This window comes from Coenobita brevimanus, chromosome 92 (genome assembly GCF_032717465.1).
Source record: "Coenobita brevimanus isolate Jiangsu-jjx chromosome 92, ASM3271746v2, whole genome shotgun sequence".
Lineage (NCBI taxonomy): Eukaryota > Metazoa > Arthropoda > Malacostraca > Decapoda > Coenobitidae > Coenobita > Coenobita brevimanus.
In genome coordinates, this window is record NC_137045.1 from 17,293,697 (window position 1) to 17,317,302 (window position 23,606).

At 42.5% G+C, this 23,606-nt stretch overlaps 1 protein-coding gene across 1 annotated transcript in view; it reads left to right on the forward strand.

Moving 5' to 3' along the window:
- The window catches only part of LOC145412106 (condensin-2 complex subunit G2-like), a 346,602-nt gene that overhangs the window by 76,975 nt on the left and 246,021 nt on the right, over positions 1–23,606 (forward strand). The window contains exon 7 of the mRNA XM_080282023.1: positions 11,476–11,649. Coding sequence (XP_080138149.1) covers positions 11,476–11,649 — 174 coding nt within the window. The remainder of the gene's footprint in view (positions 1–11,475; positions 11,650–23,606) is intronic.

The following is a 23,606-nucleotide window of genomic DNA, read 5'->3' on the forward strand; positions in this document are numbered from 1 at the left end:
ACATTCGAGGGCAAGACGACAGCGATCAGGCGGTGAGACGGCTTGTTGGCGTTTATTTTGCAGATGAACGGCAACTCCACGTTCACTGGCCTGGTTTGCTGGGTCATCTACGTCCCCTTCCTCAGTGAACCCATTACTGTCCAAGGCCCTGCCCTCCTCCTGCAGGAGTTTGAGAGCCTTTTCAGACGTCCTAGAGCGGGAAGGGGTCAGAGGGTGAGAGAGTTCACTCTCCACATGGTGACTTCTTCTCTTCTGAAGAAGTACTCTCACTAAGTGTCCGTGAGGACATGGTGTCGTCCAAGGCACGACTGATGGCCATGTCACTGAGCCCTTTCCCCAGCGCTAAGGGCAGAAGTTTTGCAGGGGTCGATGATGCAGTTGGCCCTGCGCGTGGTGGGACGGAATCAGATGACAATGATGATGAAGACATGGCTCCTCACTCTACCAGTGCCATGTACAGACTGAGCCATGCATCGGTGGGGTACCTGGGGGGCCTACCTACCTTATGGGTGTCATAGAAAATGGTCACGAGTTCAAAGGTTGCGGGAAGATGCTTGCAGGCAATCCCGTCAACCAGTGGCGCTCCTCGCCCTGAATCGTGACGGCTTTACACGGCAGCTGGCATGTAGGTGTTAAATAGCAGAGGTTCTGAGGCACGGCAACACACTTAGCCCTGCTGCATTGGCCGCACCACACTTGTTTAACAGTTGCCATTGTTGTATTATTCCAGGCTTTGATGAAGAAATGCAGGAACAGTCATTATGGTAGGGGGCTTGCAGGTTTGCCAGGTGGAGCAGGTGAGTTAGGTGGGGCTGTGGAGGTGGAGAGGGAGGCACCTAGTGAGTAAAGTGGGGCATTGGGGGTGGAGGGGTTGGTGGTGGGCGAGTCGGGAGGTAGTAAGGGGAGGATTCTCCTCCTCACTACTGATCACATATTTGGCAATTTCCTTCATCTCTTCTTGTTTGTTGTTTCATTCCTCATCTTGTTGTTGACATATTTGCAGTATAACAACTTGGCATTCGTGAAATAACCGTTATTCAAGGGAATCCATCCAAACATTGTTATAGAAACTGGGTATGTATTCTAACTTATGGTTATTGCTGAAAACGTTATTGTCGAAGTTGTTATTGATGAGATCTTAATGAAGACTCCTCTTGACCACCTTCCCCACGAGCGCCTTAAGATGGGTGCGCTTTGGGGGGGGAGGTCGCGTAGTCTGGGAAAATAGTGGTTTTGGGCCACTCCTTGCCACTGCCTTCCTTATTGTGGGCTACACTCATGCATTCAGAGATTTATGGTTATGCTTTTTGGTCAGTCATGTACTATGCCATTCGCGAACTGTGATCACGCATACTGTGTGAGCCCACTGTAATGCTAACCACCAATAAAACCATGAAAAAAAATAAATAAATAAAAAAATAATAAATAAATAAACCCCCCAAACACCCTACCTATACACAAGTGTATGTACAGTATCCCCCTAAGTTTGGCACTGTTTTCAGGTCAGTCTGCCGTCTTTAGACATCAAAACACATATAAGAATATCCAGAGTAATGCTAAACACCAAGAAAACCATGGGAAAAAAATCTGTCTGTCTGTCTATTGCCAGACACCTCAATCCTGTTTGGGGTGGCCACAAACAAATCGCCTCCATGCCACCCTGTCCCCCACCATTTCACTGCCCTGCTCCCAACTCACACCCCCCTCTCTCATATACCTCTCCACCCCATCCCTTCATCTCATCCTCGGCCTCCCCCTCCCTCTCCTCCCCTCCACCTCGCTCACATACACTCTCTTCATCAGTCTTTCACCCTCCATCCTCTCCACATGGCCAAACCACCTCAGTGTATTCCTCCTAACGCTTCCTATCACATCCACATCCACACCACAACGCTTCTTTATATCCTCATTTGTCAGCCTGTCTCTCCGTGTGACTCCACAGGCTCCTTTTAAATAACTCATTTCCACTGCTCTCACTCTTGACTTGTGCCCTTCCAACAACGTCCAAGCTTCACTTCCATACGTTAGAGTTGGTATCACAATACTGTCATGTAGTAACTTTTTCACTTCTTTGCTCACTTCCCTGTTTCTTATCACTGCTTTCAAGGAACCAGCAACCTTTCTTTCCTGATGTACCCTTTCAAGGACTTCGCCCTCCAAACCTCCATCCTTACTCATCACACTATCCAAGTACTTAAACGTACTCACATTTTCCAATTCCTCACCATCCATCCTTGCTGTTCATTCACTGACTTCACCTTTCTCAAAGACCATCACTTTACTCTTCCTTACATTCACCTTTAGATTCTGTTTCTTACACTCTCCCAAACTCATCCACCAAGCCTTGCAGCTCCCCTTCGTCTTCACTCAACAACACAGTATCATCTGCAAACAACAGTACAGGGAGTTTCCAAACACAACCCTCTCTCATTCGGGCCACTCCAATATCCACTACCCTACCTTGTACCTCCTTTATTACCCCATTCATGTACAGATTGAATAACTATGGAGACATGACACATCCCTGTTTCAACCCAACCTTCAAAGAGAAAAATTCACTCAGTTCACCATCCATGCACACTGCAGCCGTACCACCATCATACATATTCTTCACAGCATTCAACAACTTCCCATCTGCTTCATATATTCTTAATACTTTCCACAATCCTTGTCTATCCACCCTGTCATATGCTTTCTCCAAATCCATGAAAGCCGCATACAACTTCTTTCCCTTCTCTAGAAACTTTTCAACTAAAGATCTAAGACTGAATATCTGATCTACACAACCTTTTCCCTTCCTAAAGCCTCCCTGTTCCTCTTCAACTAATTCCTCTGTTATTTCACTAAATCTGTCAATAAGTATCCTACCATACACTTTTCTTATTATACTAAGAAGACAGATGCCCCTATGATTACCACACACTTCTTTTTCCCCTTTTCCTTTGTAGAGGGGAATAATTATACCCGACTTCCAATCCTCCAGAATTCTACCTTCCTCCCAGGCCAATCTGCACATCTTCCACATCCATTCTACTACTGTCTCTCCCCCATGCTTCAACATTTCACCACACACTCCATCAATTCCTGGGGCTTTCCCCAGTTTAACTTTCTTCATTGCTTCCACAACTTCCATCCTACTGATTTCTTCGTGTCTTCTCACCTCCCTCCTTCTCCCAGCCATTCCCCAGCCACTTATACTCGCATCACTTCCATCCTCTATGTTCAACAATTCCTTAAAGTTTTTTCTCCATCTGCTCACTTTTTCTCCCTTCTCCACTAGTAATCTACCATTTTTATCTTTCACTTCCCCGCTAACTTCACTTCCACCCTGTCTTACTCTCTTCACCTCTTTCCAGAGCATTTTCTTACAGTCCCTCCACTTTACACTAAAATTCCTTCCAAATTCCTCATCCACTCTCTCCTTACTCTCTCTTACTAATCTTTTCACCTCTCTCTTTCTTTCTACATATAACTCTCTCTTCCGTCTCTCAACTTCTTCCACGCCCCTATTTCTCATCCATTCATTGTATGCTTTCTTCTTTTGTGCCACAGCCTGTCTCACCTCTTCATTCCACCAAACTGTTCCTTGCACACCCCTCCGTCTTCTCTTCATCCCACACGCCATATCACATGCTGCACATATTTCTTCTGTGAATACCCTGCACACACCTTCCACGTCTCCCATCTGCTCGAATTCATATTTGCCCAATCATTCCTTCACTTCTCTCTTATATTTTGCCTTTTTCTCATCCTCTTGTAACCTTTCCACACTCCTTGCAAATACTCCTTGTTTCCGTCCTTCCCTTCTTCTATTTCTCCACCTTTTTTGGATCTTGATTTTGGCCACCACCAAGTAGTGGTCAGAAAATCCACTCCCCGAACCTCTATAAGCTCTTGCATCCATTACACATCTTCGCATCCTTTCATCCACACACACACAATCAGTCTTTGCCTTCCTTTCATTCAGTTCACCACCCATCCTTCTCATCATTTGCCATGTATACCTGTGGATCATTTTATGCCTGAAGAGGGTATTGGCTATCACCAACCCCCTCCCAGCACAAATGTGCACTAATGCACTGCCATTCTCATCTATCTCAGCAGGCACACCCCACTCACCAAGTATTCCATCCACTTTCACATTCCCTACTTTACCATTCATGTCACCAATCAAAAACACTCTCTGATTCCTTCCAAACTTTTCCATGCACACTTCCACATTTGTCCAGAACTCTTCTCTCACTCTGCTTGCACGATCCTGCATTGGCGCATACACACACACAATCGCCCACATTTGTATTCCATCTTTCAATCTTACCCACACAATCTTTGACCCAACTGATCCATACTGTCTTATGCTCTTCATCCATGTTTTACTCACAACTATACATACTCCTTCTTTTGCCCTCTCATTCTCACCTACTCCACATATACCCCATCCATACTCCCATTCTCTGACCCTCTCACCTCTCCATTTAGTTTCAATTACTCCACATACATCAACTTTCGCACCCTCAAGCACCTGGACAATCTCTCTCTCTTTCATCTCATCATTCGCACCTCTTACATTCCAGAAAACCCTCTACATATACACTAGTGTATATACAGTACGCCTCCTAATGTTATCACTGTTTCCCGGTCATTCTGCTATTTTGAGACATCAAGACACACATAGGATTATCCATATACTAAACATCAAGAAAACAATGCATAAACAACAAAAATTCACAAAAAACCTGAAGACGGTTTGAAAATCAGTTATCTGTGATGAGTGATTGCTTCTGGGACTTAGAAAAAAATCCACGATCAAATATGCTACCGGAAATTGGTTATATTGCTGTATATATATACCTGCTGGTGCTTATACTATAAGATAAGCTAATAAAAACACATAAAACTCATAAAACTGGTAAGTAAAAGTATAGAAAAGCAGTGAGAATAAAGTGTTCAGGAGTAAAAGTTACCTTCATATAACTTCCCACCATTTGCCAGCTCCTTCCAAGAGTTAAGCATATGTTTAGGTGCAGAATTTAATGAGGTTTCTCATGGATTTTGTGGAATTTCGATACGACCAATAGTAGTTGAATAATTTGCAAAAAATCTAAAAATTCACAAGTCAGTTTTATCACCACTGAGGAGGGTAGGAACTGAGGGAGTGAGGGGGGGGAGGCAGAAGGGCACAGAGAAGGGATGGAAAGGAGGGAGAAGTGAGACTGTGGGCATGATTCTCCTCCTCCTGTCCTGAGGTGGACGGGCGCTTTTACTGTACATTTACTTGTGGCTTGCGGTCTGTTAGACTCCAAGTGACCATGTGGAAACACAACTCATGGTGACCAGTGGACTTTTGACTTTCAGTAGAGAGGCAGACAGCCGCTGTCACTGAACATGTACTCGTGGCTTGCTGTCTGGGTTACAATCTCTGTGGGAGCTAAGAAAGACAGCCTGGTGACTGTGTGACTTTAGACATTGGGTGGGGATGTATACGGATGTTCTGACACCACTTGTGGGTCACAGTCGTATTACTTGGGTGCTAGAGGTTCAATAGGAGTGGTAGGACAAGTACGCAACTTTGACCATTCAGTACAAGGGCAGGTGGATATTTTGGATATTTTAACCCTGGTTATGGGCCACAGCCTACTGCCTGCTCATGGCTCAAGCCTAGTGGCCACGATAACAAATGTTTGAACATGTCAGCTATCTGGCTGAAGTTCTTGGGGACTTTTACATCTAGATAATAGCAAGTAAATTTGGATAATGGTTTAGTAGAGCTAAGGTCCAGTGTCCAGATGCTGCATGTCCATATAAATGAGAGACTACTGTATAAGAATTTAGTTCAGTAGCTCCTTGATTCCGATAAAAGCAAATTCCGGTCTACTGAAGTCTGTTATATCGTGGTTTTACTGTATTATCCACAGAAAGAGCTACAGGCACTAAGAATATTTTATTAAATGTATCTGTATCTTTACATCTACAGTTGACCCTCGATTATGCAGACCCTGAAACAACGGACTTCGGATTTAACGGACATTGTAAGTCCATTACCCAATGGACCAACAGACAATATGGCAACAGAGTACGCCGCGTCACAGAGCATCCACTATGTGGCTATTAGCATGCCTCTTATCGCTTTGTTTAGCTCAACAGTACCAATGCGACAGTCATCTTGTTACCTTGTCTCCATCCCTGAAAAACGATAAAGGGTGAACCACAGTGTAACTCAGAAGTTAGAGCTAATTTTCAAGCTCAAAAATAGTTCATCAGTGGCACGTGGATGTGAAAAGTACAGAGGGTGAATAAAAACAACAGTGACACTGGGGTTCGAGCTGTTTTCATGTAGACCTACATTCCTAAGGTAAATAATTTTAGTACTGCAGTCTATCCTCATCTAACACGATTTTCCCTGACGCAGAATGATCTAACATGGTACAATTTTCTGGAAGCAATATCACTTCTAACACGGCCATTGATGAAGCTAAAGCGTTTTTTTTTTTTAACCGGGCGGGTGGTGATGAGATGAATCATTGGAGTGTTGCCTTGCCAGTGGACATCATCTACCTCCCAGCCAGTCACGCTTCAGCATTCTCGTTTTTGAACTACCCAGCCAGTCAGGACACTTCCTGCCCTTGCCAGCCTCCCCATTCTGCCTGCTCCCTCTGACGTAGTGTATCTTGTCTTGTCTTCCCATGAGGTAAATAAAATGTGGCCTTTAACTGTAATAATATTTTTTTTGTAATTTTTTAAAACCATATTAATGCTTTCCAGGAGGTTAAAATTGGGGGGTATAAAAAAATTTTTGTACCACAAGGGGGGGAAAAGTGGACTTTGGGCAGGAGTGCGGAAGGAAATAGGGAGTTTCAAGAGTCCCTGTAACATGAAATTTCTCTGACATGGTAGGGGTGCAGAAGCAATTAACAGTTAGATGAAAACAGACTGTAGTTACATCTCAGGTGAATAACATTTTATTTTCAAAAAAATGTATTGGGGAACAAATGAAATATACACACATTTATGTGTAGAGAGGTGAAAAGATTAGTAAGAGAGAAAGAAGAGAGTGGATGAGGAATTTGGAAAGAATTTGAGTGAAAAATGGAGGAAATGTAAGAAAATGTTCTGGAAAGAGGTAAAGAGAGAGAGGGTGATAAAGAAGTTAGTCAGGGAGTGAAAGATAAAAATGGTATGTATATAGTGGAGAAGGGAGAAAAAGTGTGCAGATGGAGAGAACACTTTAAGGAAGTGTGAAAAATAGAGAATGAAAGTAATGTGAATATAAGTGGCTGGGGAATGGCAGGGAGAAGGTGGGCGGTGAGAAAGGAGGAAGAGATTGGTAGGGTGGAAGCAGTGAAGAAAAATCAAAATGGGAGTAGCCCTAGGAATTGATGGAGCATGTGAAATGCTGAAGGATGGGGGAGAGATATTAGTAGAATGGATATGGAAGATATGCAGATTGGTCTGGGAGGAAGTTAGAGACCTGGAGGATTGGAAATCAGGTGTAATATTCCCCTGTACAAAGGAAAAAGGGAAAAAGAAATGTGTGGTAATTATAGGGGCATTTGTCTTCTTAGTGTAATAGGAAAAGTATATGGTAGGATGCTTTTTGATAGAGTTAAGGAAACAGCAGAGGAAGTAGGTTAATTTTGTATGAGTCTGAGGGAAATAGCAGTCAAGATAGATTATTTTCTGGCTAGGAGGCCTGATAGGAGGTTAGTGAGGGATGTTAAAGTTATGGGAAGTGAGGAGTGTGTGCAGCAGCACAAACTATTCATTTGTGATATGGTGCATAAATAACAAGTGATAAAAAAAGAGGACTTATGAACCTAGGAGGAAAATATGGAAGCTGAAAAACCAAGTAGTAAGGGATGCCTTCTATGGTGAGATGAGGAGAGTGGTGGCTGAACAGGGAGCTGTAGACAGAGGCGTTAATGAACAGTACAGAGCCCTCAAGAACAATCTCTTGAGAGTTACTAATGTAACATGCAGTTGGACAAGAGGCCCACCAAGACATAAAGTAACTTGGTGGTGGGATGAGGGTGTAGAAGCTGCAGTTAAGGAGAATGGAAGAAGGGTGGTAGCAAGGAGGAATACTTGGCTGCGAAGCGTAGGGCTAGAAGAGAGGTATACAGGGCAAAGTCTTAGTCACAGAGACTTTTACTTGACAACCTAAATCATGGGGAAGGGAAAAATATGATATTTAAGGTGGCAAATCAGATGAAGAGGGATAATCGGGAAATTATAGGTGAGCAGTGTGTGAAGAATAATGAAGGAAGGGTAATGGTGAACAGTGAGGATATTAAAGATGCATGGAGAGAGCATTATAGCTTGTTACTCAGTGAGGAGTTTGACTGGGACAGGGAATGTTTGCAGCCAGCAGATCCAGTGTTTGGCCCTTGGCCTTCGATTGATGCTGCTACTGTGAGTGAGGCAACAGGCAGGAGGAAGGTGGGGAAGGCATCAGGTGTGTCTGGGTTGACTGCCAAAATGTTGAAGGCCTCAGGAGATATAGAGGTGAGGTTAGTCACTGACCAGATAAATATGATTATTTATGAGTGTGTGGTCCCAGATGATTGGCTGGAGTATGTAATTGTCATTGTGTACAAAGGGAAGGGTGATGCCCTAGAAAGAGGAAATTATAGAGGTATAAAGCTTTTAGATCAGATAATGAAGGTAATGGAGAGAGTTTTAGAAGGTATAATTAGAGAAAGAGTGAATATTGATGAGATGCAGTTTGGGTTTATGCCAGGTAGGGGGACCACTGATGCCATATTCATTGTTCGACAGCTTCAGGAAAAATATATTGGTAGAAGAAGGTATCTGTATTTTGTTTTTGTTGATTTGGAAAAGGCCTTTGACTGAGTCCCTAGAGAGGTGGTGAAGTGGGCAATGAGAAAGCTTGGCTTGAAGTGGCTAGTTAGGGTGGTTATGGCTATGTATGTGGGTGCTCGCACCCAGGTGAGAGTGAATGGAGATTTGAGTGATGAGTTTTCCGTGAATGTTGGTGTGCATCAGGGGTCAGTTTTGAGTTCCATGTTCATGGTACTTGAAGCCCTCTCATGTGACTTTAGAAACAGACTCACGTGGGAGATGTTGTATGCTGATGATTTGGTGTTGATTGCAGAGAATGAAAGGGAGGCAGAGGAAAGGTTTAGGAAGTGGAGAGATGGTATGGGGCACAAGGGCTTAAGGCTAAATGCAGATAAAACAAAAGTGATGATATCTAAGGTTGGTGGCGGTACTGTCAAAGACAAGGGAGAGTGGCCATGTGCAGTTTGCCACAAGGGCGTGGGAAGTAATTCCATCATGTGCTGTGTTTGTGATAAATGGGTGCACAAGAGATGTAGTGGTATCAGAAGTAGACTGCGAGATAATGCTGATTTTATTTGTACGGCGTGTCAGGGAGAGCAGGTGGAGATTGTAAGGTGTGAAAGGATTGAACTTGTTGGTGAATCTCTTGAGTGTGTGGAAGAGTTTTGTTATTTGGGAGACATGTTGTGTGCTGGAGGTGGGGCTGGAGCTAGCTCTGTGGCTGGGGTAAGAAGTGGTTAGAAGAAGTTCAGGGAGCTGTTGCCTCTCCTAACATTGAGAGGACACTCCCCATATGCTAAGGAGTCTTTGTATGTGGCATGTATTAGGAGTGTAATGCTGTATGGTAGTGAGACCTGGGCAGTAAAGGAGGAGGATATTCGCCGGCTGAGACGTACAGAAATGACAATGATTAGGTGGATGTGTAGTGTGTCCCTGCTTGCAAGGTCTGAGGGGGCTGGGTTTACAATGGAAGAGTTGAGAGGTAGGATGGGACTGGAGTGTAATGGTGTTGTGATGAGGAGAGGTAGATTGAGATGGTTTGGACATGTGGAGAGGATGGAGGATGATAATTCGGTGAGGAAGGTGAGAAGTGTTAATATTGGGTGTGGGGTTATGAGGAGTAGACCGAGAAAGACATGGGACGAGGTCATTAAGTGTGATGGTTTGGACATGTGGAGAGGATGGGGGATGATAATTGGGTGAGGAAGGTGAGAAGTGTTGATATTGGGTGTGGGGTTATGAGGGGTAGACCAAGAAAGACATGGGATGAGGTCATTAAGTGTGACCTCAGGGTTAAGGGACTGAACAGGGAGGGTGCAATGGATTGCGCAGCATGGAGAGCCACCATTAGGTGACCAAGGCCGACGCATGCAAGCATGTTGGAGCCTTTAAAAACAAAAACGAAACGAATTAAACACAGCTTGAGAAATACAGGACTTGGCCAGAACTGCATAAAGAGAACCTGTCCCAGCGGTAGTCTGAAAGAGTCTGCCCTCATGATCCTAGTGTGGGAGCTGGCTAAGCTTTAACGCTGACGCTAGTCAAATCTGTCACTAGGTGATAACAAACCTGTATGATGAAATAATGTATGAACTGTTAATAAAGTATCTACCTATAGTACAGTACTTAAGAATATTTATTTAGTAAATGGTATATGTGTAGTGGGATCAGTATACCATTATCGCACATTTTTTGATAAAGGGAAAAACAAATTTGCATCGTGCACATGAGCTGGTTCCTGACAATAATGATGGTGCAAAACTGTGGTGTGTTATGACTTAGAGGGATTCAAAGAGAAAATTCAATAAGAGAGGAAATGAGCAAGAAATTTACCCTCTTATCACTTGCTGAGACTGTTTACACAAATCACACAGGTGATTCTGGCTCCTGTACGGCTATCATATGATTGCCCTCTCTCTCTCTCTCTCTCTCTCTCTCTCTCTCTCCTTTATCTGTTGTGAAGAGTCTGTGTAATAGGGTTTATATAAGCTGACATTGCCACAGGGAGTGTGGGGTATCCTTTCTTTGACCCAAATGTAATTGTGTGTGGTTGATGTGCGCATGGGCCCGAGGTCACATCCTGACTAGTACGGGGATTGATTTAGTACGTTTTATATGGCCTTTATACTGGTTGGCAGCAGTGTGGGATGTGATGTGTGACATAGCTGGCAGTGTGGTTCAGTTGGGAAGGATTTCTGGTCTGAGATGGCAGCATCCTTGCTGTTGTTCATCTCTGGGATGGGCTACCGGTTCCGTCACCCTGCATCCCCAGTGCTGGCCTCCAGTGATGCCATACCATGTGTGTGTGTGTTCAGAGCTCACCAAATTAATCACCAGGGAAAGAAAAGAGTATGCAGCGTGGCTATATAAGCCTTCATTGCCGTGGACAGTGTGGGGATCCTTTCTTTGGCTCAAATGCAACGTGTGCATGTGGGCTGAGTTTGAATCCCAGCCAGCTCATTGAATAATTTAGTAAGTTTTGTGGCCTTCAGAACAACAAAGCTCAAGTTAATGAAATACCACTGTGTACACTGCACAGTTGCACATTATCCTCATCACCATATATATCATTAGTGTGTAGCAGTATGTGATGCAGCAGTAACCACTAAACCTTACCCATATGTGTGATTTTAAGTGTTTTTTCATGTTACACTGATAGATTTTGTGTATTTCTAGGTTGCCAATGGTTTGGTGCGGATGAATGCAACAGGACTCCTTTGTGATGCCTTCCCTCTCTCAGATGCCACCTTGACACAGGAAGAGCGTGGGGATCTGATGGAGCGACAGTATCAAGCCATCACCGTCCTTCTTACTGACCCTTGTCATTTGGTCCGCATCACTGCAATTAAGGTACTTGTGATGCTATGTAGGAAAAGTGGTTAGCAGGTGTAAGTCATCCTCTTTAAACTTTCTAGGAAAATGTGAGAGCAGTGTGTACAGTATAGTCACAGCAGATGGCTGGCTTGAGTAAATTTCCCTGGGAAGGCCAAAAATTGAAATCTGCGCCATTTGTCACGTCACCCAGACACAATTTCTTAGCAGTTTTACTCGTGACTTGGGATTCTGGCACACAACAGATGGCTTCATTTCCTTTTTGTTACCATAAGATCAGAATCAGAAAGATGCAGCAGACATAAATTTAGACTTTCATTGTAACTTCAGTTTCTTTTGTTAGTTTATTGATCTTTTTACTTGCCCTCATGTCTTTCCACTTTCCCTCAATGAAATTTCTCGTATCCACTCCATGGTCTTCATCCCCTTTACTTCCACAGCTGTTTCTAATTTCACATGCCCTCTTGCTGTTCCTTTTTTAATAGCTATTCTTGCAATACCACACCTGCTTTTTCTATCGTTAACCAAATACTTTTCTATGCTCCACATTATTTAAAGCCACCTCTTCCCAGGTCATGAACTCTTACTCCATATTTGTCTTTTTATCTTGTCCATTTTTTCCCTTCATGTTTTTCAGTTGGACACTCATATCGATGAGGACACTACATGTGGTGGCTCTGCACTCTGGGTGGAGCAGCTGCAACTTTTTTTTTCACTCTCTCTTTTTTATGCTAGGAAGAAGGAACCGAAGGCCATGAGCCTTCAATAACTGTTCCCTCCAAGAGAAAAACAAAATACAAGAGAGAGCCAAATTCAAGATCCGATCATTTCGAGATGTCTGGCACACTGCGTTTGAAAGACTGGAGATTGTAGGAAGCAGGAAATACAGACAGAGGGAGACAGTTCCAGAGTTGACCTGTTGCATAAATGAAGGACCGGGAGTAACGGTAAACTCCTGCATTAGAGAGTTGGACAGAATAGGGATGAGAGTTTGCTGCTAGACGAGTGCTACGCGTCCGTCGTAGAGGTGGAGGAATGCATGCAGACAGTTCAGAGGAGCAGTGACCATTGAAGTAGCAATAGAAAAGAGATAAAGATGCAACAGTGCGGCGAAGAGACAGAGGTTGGAGGGAGCTAGTAAGAGGAGGAGAATTAATGAGATGAAAAACCTGTGACTCCACCCTATTGAGAAGAGCTGTATCTGGGGAACCTCCCCACACATGCGACTATACTCCACACAGGCGGATAAAACCCGTGTATAGAGTCAACAATTGTGCAGGTGTAACGAAGGAACAGAGTTGGCCTAGCACACCTAATCTCTTGGAAGCAGATTTTACAAGAGATGTAATATGATCTTTAAAAGATAAGTCCCGAGTGAATGAAACCCCAAGCATGTTCAAGGATCATGCAAGATTAAGCTGAATATTATTAAGCATTAATGGGTACTCCTGCGGAAGATTATGTGGGGTTGATAGGTGTAAGAACTGAGTCTTTGAGGCATTACAAACAACAAGATTATTTTTACCCCACTCAGAGATACGAGCCAAGTCAGACAAGGTGTGCCATAGCCTCATCGCTTGTTTGTTGAAGTAACTGTTGAGATGGATGTTGTGGGAACCGAATGGAAAGGCGAAGAGTGGAGTCATCAGCGTACGAATGGATAGTGTTAGATGTACAGCTTAAAAGGTCATTGATGAATAAAAGGAAGAGAGCTGGTGATAGGACAGAGCCCAGAGGAACACCACTGTTGATAGATCCAGGAGAAGAACGATGGTCGTCTACAACAGCGGCTATAGAATGACCAGAAAGGAAGCTAGAGATGAAGCCACAGATAGAAGGATAGAAATCGTAAGAGGGCAGTTTGGAAATTAAAGATTTATTCCAGACTCGATCGAAAGCCTTTGAGATGTCAAGTGCAGTGGCAAAGCTTTCACCAAAGTCCCGAAAGGAGGATGACCAGGTGTCCGAAAGGTAGGTGAGAAGATCGCCAGTGGAGTGTCCCTGACGGAACCCATACTGACGATCAGCAAGAAACTTGTGATAGGAAAGATGCTTTAAAATTTTTCATTTAAGAATAGGAGTAGTTGCAAGGAGAGTGGAAAGGTTACAAGAGGATGAGAAAAAGGCAAAATATAAGAGAGAAGTGGAGGAACGATTGGGCAAATATGAATTGGAGCAGATGGGAGACGTGGACGGTGTGTATAGGATATTTACAGAAGAAACATGTGCAGCATGTGATGTGGTGTGTGGAAGGAAGAGAAGATGGAGGGGGGTGCAAGGAACAGTGTGGTGGACTGAAGAGGTGAAACAGGCTGTGGCACAAAAGAAGAAAGCATACAATGAATGGATGAGAAATAGGGGCGTGGAAGAAGTTGAGAGGCGGAAGAGAGAGTTATATGTAGAAAGAAAGAGAGAGGTGAAAAGATTAGTAAGAGAGAGTAAGAAGAGAGTGGATGAGGAATTTGGAAGGAATTTGAGTGTAAAGTGGAGGGACTAAGAAAATATTCTGGAAAGAGGTGAAAAGAGTAAGACAAGGTGGAACTGAAGTTAGCAGGGGAATGAAAGATAAAATGGTAGATTACTAGTGGAGAAGGAAGAAAAAGTGAGCAGATGGAGAGAACACTTCAAGGAATTGTTGAACATAGAGCATGGAAGTAATGTGAGTATAAGTGGCTGGGGAATGGCTGGGAGAAGGAGAGAGGTGAGAAGACAGGAAGAAATCAGTAGGATAGAAGTTGTGGAAGCAATGAAGAAAGTTAAATCGGGGAAAGCCCCAGGAATTGATGGAGTGTGTGGTGAAATGCTGAAGCATGGGGGAGGGATAGTAGTAGAATGGATGTGGAAGACGTGCAGATTGGCCTGGGAAGAAGGTAGAATCCCGGAGGATTGGAAGTCAGATATAATTATTCCCTTGTACAAAGGAAAAGGGGAAAAAGAAGTGTGTGGTAATCATAGGGGCATTTGTCTTCTTAGTATAATAAGAAAAGTGTATGGTAGGATACTTATTGACAGAGTTAGAGAAAGAACAGAGAAATTAGTTGGAGAAGAACAGGGAGGCTTTAGGAAGGGAAGAGGTTGTGTAGATCAGATATTCAGTCTTAGATCTTTAGTGGAAAAGTTTCTAGAGAAGGGGAAGAAGTTGTATGCGGCTTTCATGGATTTAGAGAAAGCACATGACAGGGTGGATAGACAAGGATTGTGGAAAGTGTTAAGAATATATGGAGTAGATGGGAAGTTGTTGAATGCTGTGAAGAGTATGTATGATGGTGCGAAGGCTGCAGTGCGTGTGGATGGTGAACTAAGTGAATTTTTCTCTTTGAAAGTTGGGTTGAAACAGGGATGTGTCATGTCTCTATGGTTGTTCAATATGTACATGTATGGGGTAATGAAAGAGGTACAAGGTAGGGTAGTGGATGTTGGAGTAGCCCTGGTGAGAGAGGATAGTGTTTGGAAACTCTCTGTACTGTTGTTTGCAGATGATACTGTGTTGTTGAGTGAAGACGAAGGGGAGCTGCAAGGCTTGGTGGATGAGTTTGGGAGAGTGTGTAAGAAACTGAATCTAAAGGTGAATGTAGGGAAGAGTAAAGTGATGGTCTTTGAGAGAGGTGAAGTCAGTGAATATACAGCGAGGTTGGATGGTGAGGAATTGGAAAATGTGAGTACGTTTAAGTACTTGGGTAGTGTGATGAGGAAGGATGGAGGTTTGGAGGGTGAAGTGCTTGAAAGGGTACAGAAAGGGAAGAAAGGTTGCTTGTTCTTTGAAAGCAGTGATAAGAAACAGGGAAGTGAGCAAAGAAGTGAAAAAGTTACTACATGACAGTATTGTGATACCAACTCTAACATATGGAAGTGAAGCTTGGACGTTGTTGGAAGGACACAAGTCAAGAGTGAGAGCAGTGGAAATGAGTTATTTAAGAGGAGCCTGTGGAGTCACATGGAGAGACAGGCTGACGAATGAGGATATAAAGGAGCGTTGTGGTGTGGAAGTGGATGTGATAGGAAGCATTATGAAGAACACACTGAGGTGGTTTGGCCATGTGGAGAGGATGGAGGGTGAAAGACTGATGAAGAGAGTGTGTGTGAGTGAGGTGGAGGGGGGAAGAGGGAGGGGGAGGCCGAGGATGAGATGGAGGGATGGGGTGGAGAGGTATATGAGAGAGGGGGATGTGAGTTGGGAGCAGGGCAGTGAAATGGCGGGGGACAGGGCGACTTGGAGGCGATTTGTTTGTGGCCACCCCAAACGGGATTGAGGCGTCTGGCAATAGATAGATGGATAGAAGAATTGACTCAAAAACTTTTGAGATGCAGGATGTTAAAGCAATTGGACGATAGTTAGAGGGTTGGGAATGGTCACCCTTCTTTGGGACTGGCTGAATGAGAGCAAACTTCCAGCAAGATGGAAAGGTACAAGTTGATAGACAAAGATGAAAGAGTTTACCTAGGCAGGGTGTAAGGACAGAAGCACAGTTCTTGAGAACAACAGGAAGGACTCCATCAGGCCCATATGCCTTGTTAGTATTGAGGCCAGTGGTGGCAGAAAATACATCAGCTGAAGAAATTTCAATGTCAGCCATGAGGAAGTCAGAGGGGGGAAATGATTGAGGAACAGCACCGGAATCATCTAAGGTGGAATTGGGGGAGAAAGTCTGAGCGAAGAGATCTGCTTTATCAGTAGAAGAAATAGGTACAGAGCCATCAGAGCAGAAAAGAGGATAGAAGGATGATGAGGTAAAGTTGGTAGAAAGGTTTTTGGCAAGGTGCCAGAAGGAGCGGGACGAATTCAAGTTGGAGAGTTGAGAGCATTAGTTACGGATGAAATTATTTTTAGCAGAGCAAAGATCAGACTTAGGACGATTCCGGACAGAAACATAAAAATTATGTGATTCAAGGGTGGGATAGCTCAGGTACATTTTATAGGCCCTCTCCTTGTTGCGGACAGGATTAGAACAAGCGTGATTAAACCAAGGCTTTCTTGCATTAGTCAAAGGATATGAGAAGCCAAACTTCCTCATATTTCCCTTCACCTTTCCTTGTGGAAGGACCCTGGTGAGGTTCTGTCCTCTACAAGGGATTGCTGGATCCCTATAAGGTGATTGTACTGAACTTTACCTGTAGGATGGCTCCACAGAAGCAGTTGCTTACCTGTGATTGACAAGTCTGCTCAGCCAGACAACTGGTTAAACAGCAGCAATAACACAGTTACTGTTTTGCTCTAAGCTCCTTTCTCACTTTGTCTTTCTTTATATCTTCCCCTCCATTCATTGCATACCACTTTCTTGTGATCAAACAAAACTGTGCACCATCTCTCAACACTCATGTTGATAGCTAACCTATGCAACATTCCACTTCTGTAGGGTGGAGCATAAAAGATTATTTTTCTTTCTTCTTCTTCTTCTTTTTTTTTTTTTTTTTTACCCCTTAAAAATTTTCCACTTCATCTAAGAATATTTGGAGAAAACATTTGAACCTTGAAGCTCAATATTTACAGGTAGCTTAGTCATTGCAAAGAATACAAAAATAAATTTGTTAAAATTTCAGAAACTCACTGTGTACAATTTTCTTATCATTATATAACATGCTTAATTGCTTATGTTGATATTTCTGTTCATCAGCAGTATGTTACATACATGTCATAAAGGCTGTAGAAATGCAATAGAATTAGTGTAGGGCACAGGGTCCTTTGGATGTCTGTTTCTTGCTGTTTGGATAAACCTGCCAGAGGTGTTCAATGATTTGTAATAAGAGCTAAAGTTATGACTTGTCCTTTGTCAAAAGGCCACAGTATTCTTGAATCAGAGCAATGCCACATTCAGCATGATCATATACCACTTTGATGGCGTGGACAGTCTTTGCAGCGTCCTTGAAATTCTCCTGGATCTCTCACACGTTTGGATTAACTTCGAGAAATGTGTCTTGAAGCTCCATCATTTCAAACAGTCATACTTTTGACTGAGGCAAAATCTTCAAGATTCTGATCCCTGAATGCCCCAGAAACATCCAGATCTTCAAGGAATAAATCACTTTAGAGATCCATTGAACATAGTGCTGTCCCCAGGTGCCATGAAGCAGACTCCTCGAGCTGGAACAACTCCAAGAAAGACAATGGCCAATTCTAAAAATTTCCTATAATCATCTCTTGGCTGATTCTCTTCCAGATTTTTAATTACAGACTCAATGATGCTTTCACTACTGTCTCCAAGACGGGTTTGTCCAAGACGAAGAACATAAATAATAATCCAAAATATTACTGTAATGTGGTTGCATACGTTCAATACGGACCCAGTGGTTCATAACAGCCCAAATCCGAGGAGAATACAGTTGTGACAGTCTCACCCAGTCCAACACGGTTCCCACACCCGGGAGAGCGACGTGGTTGAGATGCTGTCCATAAAATATTGGCATTTGGTCACGTGATGGGCAAGTGGAGCTTGATTTTGTCTCTCACCAGAGCATTGTGGACACACTTACCACGTGTTGCACTCAGCGTTTGCTCCTAGATTATTGCCCTTCCTTACTTAACCATGACTAGGAAATCGTCTGCTAACCCCTTGAAGCGCTGCCATCTACCTCAGGATACTAAGCTGGAGATAAGCTCAGAAATACACACTGTCAAGGTGAGGAAATTTGTTTTTGTGCCAAAATAGGTCTAGGTTGATGTTTTAGGGGTACTTTTTGAAGAGTTTGTGACAGTATTAATTTTTTCCATAAGGTCTTGTGTTGGTCCAAGACATTTTTCGTCCTAGATATGACCCTCATGCTGCAGTATTACTGTCTTGGATGCGAGGGTACTGTGTATATACATATATATATATATATATTTACAGTACCCTCGCGTCCAACATGCGTTAGTCCAGCACGATTTACGTCCAGCACGGAGAGCAAATAATTAGTATTATTTAATACGATTTAATTACTGCAACACGAGTGTGTTAGCATAACATGCACAGAGCTCCGAGAAGTGGGCGAAATCCGCAGAGTTCACCTCTAGCACGATCACCTCTGGTCCAACACGGTCATACTGGACACTCCCATGATGATGATAGCCAATGAAAACTTCTGATCAAGTAGCCTTCCCCGTCTGCTATCGTGACGTGATCGTGATGCCGCCCAATTAAAAATGCTTCTGCTGTCACGTGATGTTTTGTTTAAATTTCTCCCGTCACAGTGCCACTCAGTCGCATAATTCGCATTGGAAGGTGCTTTTTTCTTGCTGCATTTTCTGCCTTTGTTATTGCATTTTACCCTGCTCACGATGCCTAGGAAGCCTTCTGAGAACCCCAAGAAGCATCGGCACCTCCCTCAGGCCACCAAAATAGAAAGCATCGAGAGGAAGAAGAAAGGGGAGAGGAAAGTTGACATTGCCAAGGCCTACGACATGAATGAAGCCAACGTGAGGACCATAATAAAAAACCAAGACAAGATCCTGGCAGCCGAAGGCTATCACACGGCACTTCATACCAGGTTTGCCGAGGATATGATGGTAAATCGGAACGGTAACGTGGTAAAATTGTCGACAATACCACGGGCATTTGGAATTCATCTGGATGGATTCCTGCCGAGGATACGACGGACAAAACAGTGTGACCAAAACCCAGGCGACTCGACAGAGAATGTATCGTACTGCAGCATTGAACATTTAGCCTGACACTGAATACATATTAATATTTTAGAATAAATATCAATCGTTTTGAAACCCTTCTCATCGGCGTGTGTACCAGTTTATAAACAAAGTTGCTTCTCCTTATTCTCTACCAAGTCAGCGACAGCGATCACTTTCCACAGTCAGGAGAAGGGGCTCTGGCAACAGTGTGAGAAACATGCCCTTTGCCGAGGATTACAGAGTGCTAGGACAGGCAGAAGCAGGACCTTCCATGGCTGTGGACGAAGACAGTGATTCTGAGTGTGATTTCGAAGGATTTATGAGGGAGGTTGAGGAGGAGCAACAGCCATTACCCGCTAGTGACGCCAGCAGCCATCCTCCGGGGACCCAGTAGGACTACCACAGCCTTGGATACCACCTTCCATTCCCAGCAAGCCCACTAACACTATCCTAAAAGGTTAGTTATCATTCATAGCTCAGTACCATTTATTATAATTACAATAGTACCAATATATGTATAGGTATATGGTAGGTATTTAGGGTGACTTTTCCTAGGGTTGCTGACATAATTCATTTTTCCCCATAAGCTCTATTGTTAGTCCAACACGTTTTTGGTCCAACATGTGACCCATGCATGACAATATTACTGTGTTGGACGCGAGGGTACTGTATATATATATATAGCAGTGATTGAGAGAGAGAGAGAGAGAGGTGAGGAGTGTCCACTTGTCCGCTGGGAATAACCAGCCTTTCCGGGTCATATGGTTAGGACGGTGAGGAGGTGAGGGAAGGAAGGGGATGGGGGGGTACGGCTAATATGGATGAAGATGACAATATTACCGTGTTGGACGCGAGGGTACTGTATATATATATATATATATACACACACACATATATACTGTATATATATATATATATATATATATATATATATATATATATACACAGACATATATACTGTATATACATATATATATATATATATATATATATATATATATATATGTGTGTGTATATACACACACACATATATATATATATATATATATATATATATATATATATATATATATATATATATATATATATATATATATATATATATATATATATATATATATATATACTGTATATACATATATACTGTATATACATATATACTGTATATACATATATACTGTATATATATATATATATATATATATATATATATATATATATATATATATATATATATATATATATATATATATATATATATATATATATATATATATATATATATATATATATATGTATGTATTTAGTTACATACAATATGTATGTGAATCTTGAGCTTGTAATATGTTAATCTTGAGATTTGGTTCTAGTTATCATGTAGTCGAAGGTAGGAGAAGTTAAAAATGGATACAGGGAGTTGCTCTTGATTTATTATCTTCAAAGAAAGTTTAAGTTGAGCAGTGTATTTATTACACAGGAACTTAATTTAGTAGCTAAGTCTTCTTTGACCCCTCTTCTTATTTCGTCTCTCCACAACCTTTCAGTTCTTTGGCCAGCCCCTTTCTGACTCTCTAATCCCTGCATTCTTCTTTAGGAGGGCTCGTGTCATGTGTATAACCCGTAGGTAGAGTTTCTAGAAGCTTGTGTGTGTCTGTGTGTACTGTATGTAATGCTTCTGGTGCCCTCTGGCATTCCTTACAGAAATGCAGACACATTTCATTTGGTCAGCTCTCAGTGACACATTTCCCATTCCCACACCTTGGCTGGTGCTCCTATCTACTATTTATCTATCTATCTATTTATCCATCATACTGTGAGTTGTATTATTATAATATGGAGTCCTGACCGCTCGGTCACGCCAGCTGGCGATCTTCCTACAGCAATTATCATTGACATATGCTAATCTGTTAATACATAACATTGATTATGATATTGCATAGATATAATATTCATGTTAATATTGCAGTGATCCAGTAATATTATAGAAACATAATACATTTTAAACAAGTTGTATACATAATGGAGCATATGCATTATAGTTAAATTGATTATAAAATATTGTATAACAGATTGTAAAATGTGTATGCATAACAGACGTACGTATATAATTGTGCCATGGCAGTACTGCTAGGTCATTATATTCCATATGGCATTATCCCTTTAGTAATGTCTAATATTTCACCTGACTTGTATGATGATTCTGGTAATACAGAATTGTAGTAACATTGTTTGAATTGTTACATAATTGTATTTTTATTGTACATATTGTTTGTAGGTACAAAACTGTAGGAACTGTAAAATAATTGTAGTAATATTGTAGTAACATTGTAGTAATACAGAATGTACTAACATTGTATGAATTGTTAAACAATAATTGTGTTGTACATAATTGTATTCTATCTATCTCTATCTATTGCCAGACACCTCAATCCCATTTGGGGTGGCCACAAACAAATCGCCTCCAAATCGCCCTGTCCCCCGCCATTTCACTGCCCTGCTTCCAACTCACACCCCCCTCTCTCATATACTTCTCCACCCCATCCTTCCATCTCATCCTTGGCCTCCCCCTCCCTCTTCCCCCCTCCACCTCCCTCTTCCCCCCTCCACCTCACTCACATACACTCTCTTCGTCAGTCTTTCACCCTCCATCCTCTCCACATGGCCAAACCACCTCAGTGTGTTCCTCATAACGCTTCCTATCATATCCACTTCCACACCACAACGCTCCTTTATATCCTCATTCGTCAGCCTGTCTCTCCATGTGACTCCACAGGCTCCTCTTAAATAATTCATTTCCACTGCTCTCACTCTTGACTTGTGTCCTTCCAACAACGTCCAAGTTTCACTTCCATATGTTAGAGTTGGTATCACAATACTGTCATGTAGTAACTTTTTCACTTCCATGCTCACTTCCCTGTTTCTTATCACTGCTTTCAAAGAACCAGCAACCATTCTTTCTTGATGTACCCCCCTCAAGCACTTCACCCTCCAAACTTCCATCCTTACTCATCACACTACCCAAGTACTTAAACGTACTCACATTTTCGAATTCCTCACCATCCAACCTCGCTGTACATTCACTGACTTCACCTCTCTCAAAGACCATCACTTTACTCTTCCCTACATTCACCTTTAGATTCCTTTTCTTTCACACTCTCCCAAACTCATCCACCAAGCCTTGCAGCTCCCCTTTGTCTTCACTTAACAACACAGTATCATCTGCAGACAACAGCACAGGGAGTTTCCAAACACTATCCTCTCTCACCAGGGCCACTCCAACATCCACTACCCTACCTTGTACCTCTTTCATTACCCCATACATGTACATATTGAACAACCATGGAGACATGACACATCCCTGTTTCAACCCAACTTTCAAAGAGAAAAATTCACTTAGTTCACCATCCACATGCACTGCAGCCTTCGCACCATCGTACATACTCTTCACGGGATTCAACAACTTCCCATCTACTCCATATATTCTTAACACTTTCCACAATCCTTGTCTATCCACCCTGTCATATGCTTTCTCCAAATCCATGAAAGCCGCATACAACTTCTTTCCCTTCTCTAAAAACTTTTCCACTAAAGATCTAAGACTGAATATCTGATCTACACAACCTCTTCTCTTCCTAAAGCCTCCCTGTTCTTCTCCAACTAATTTCTCTGTTCTTTCTCTAACTCTGTCAATAAGTATCCTACCATACAATTTTCTTATTATACTAAGAAGACATATGCCCCTATGATTACCACACACTTCTTTTTCCCCTTTTCCTTTGTACAAGGGAATAATTATACCTGACTTCCAATCCTCCGGGACTCTACCTTCCTCCCGGGCCAATCTGCACATCTTTCACATCCATTCTACTACTATCTCTCCCCCATGCTTCAGCATTTCACCACACACTCCATCAATTCCTGGGGCTTTCTCCGATTTAACTTTCTTCATTGCTTCCATAACTTCTATCGTACTGATTTCTTCCTGTCTTCTCACCTCTCTCCTTCTCCCAGCCATTCCCCAGCCACTTATACTCGCATTACTTCCATGCTCTATGTTCAACAATTCCTTAAAGTGTTCTCTTCATCTGCTCACTTTTTCTCCCTTCTGCACTAATAATCTACCATCTTTATCTTTCACTCCCCTGCTAACTTCACTTCCACCCTGTCTTACTCTTTTCACCTCTTTCCAGAACATTTTCTTGCAGTCCCTCCACTTTACACTCAAATTCCTTCCAAATTCCTCATCCACTCTCTTCTTACTCTCTCTTACTAATCTTTTCACCTCTCTCTTTCTTTCTACATATAACTCTCTCTTCCATCTCTCAACTTCTTCCATGCCCCTATTTCTCATCCATTCATTGTATGCTTTCTTCTT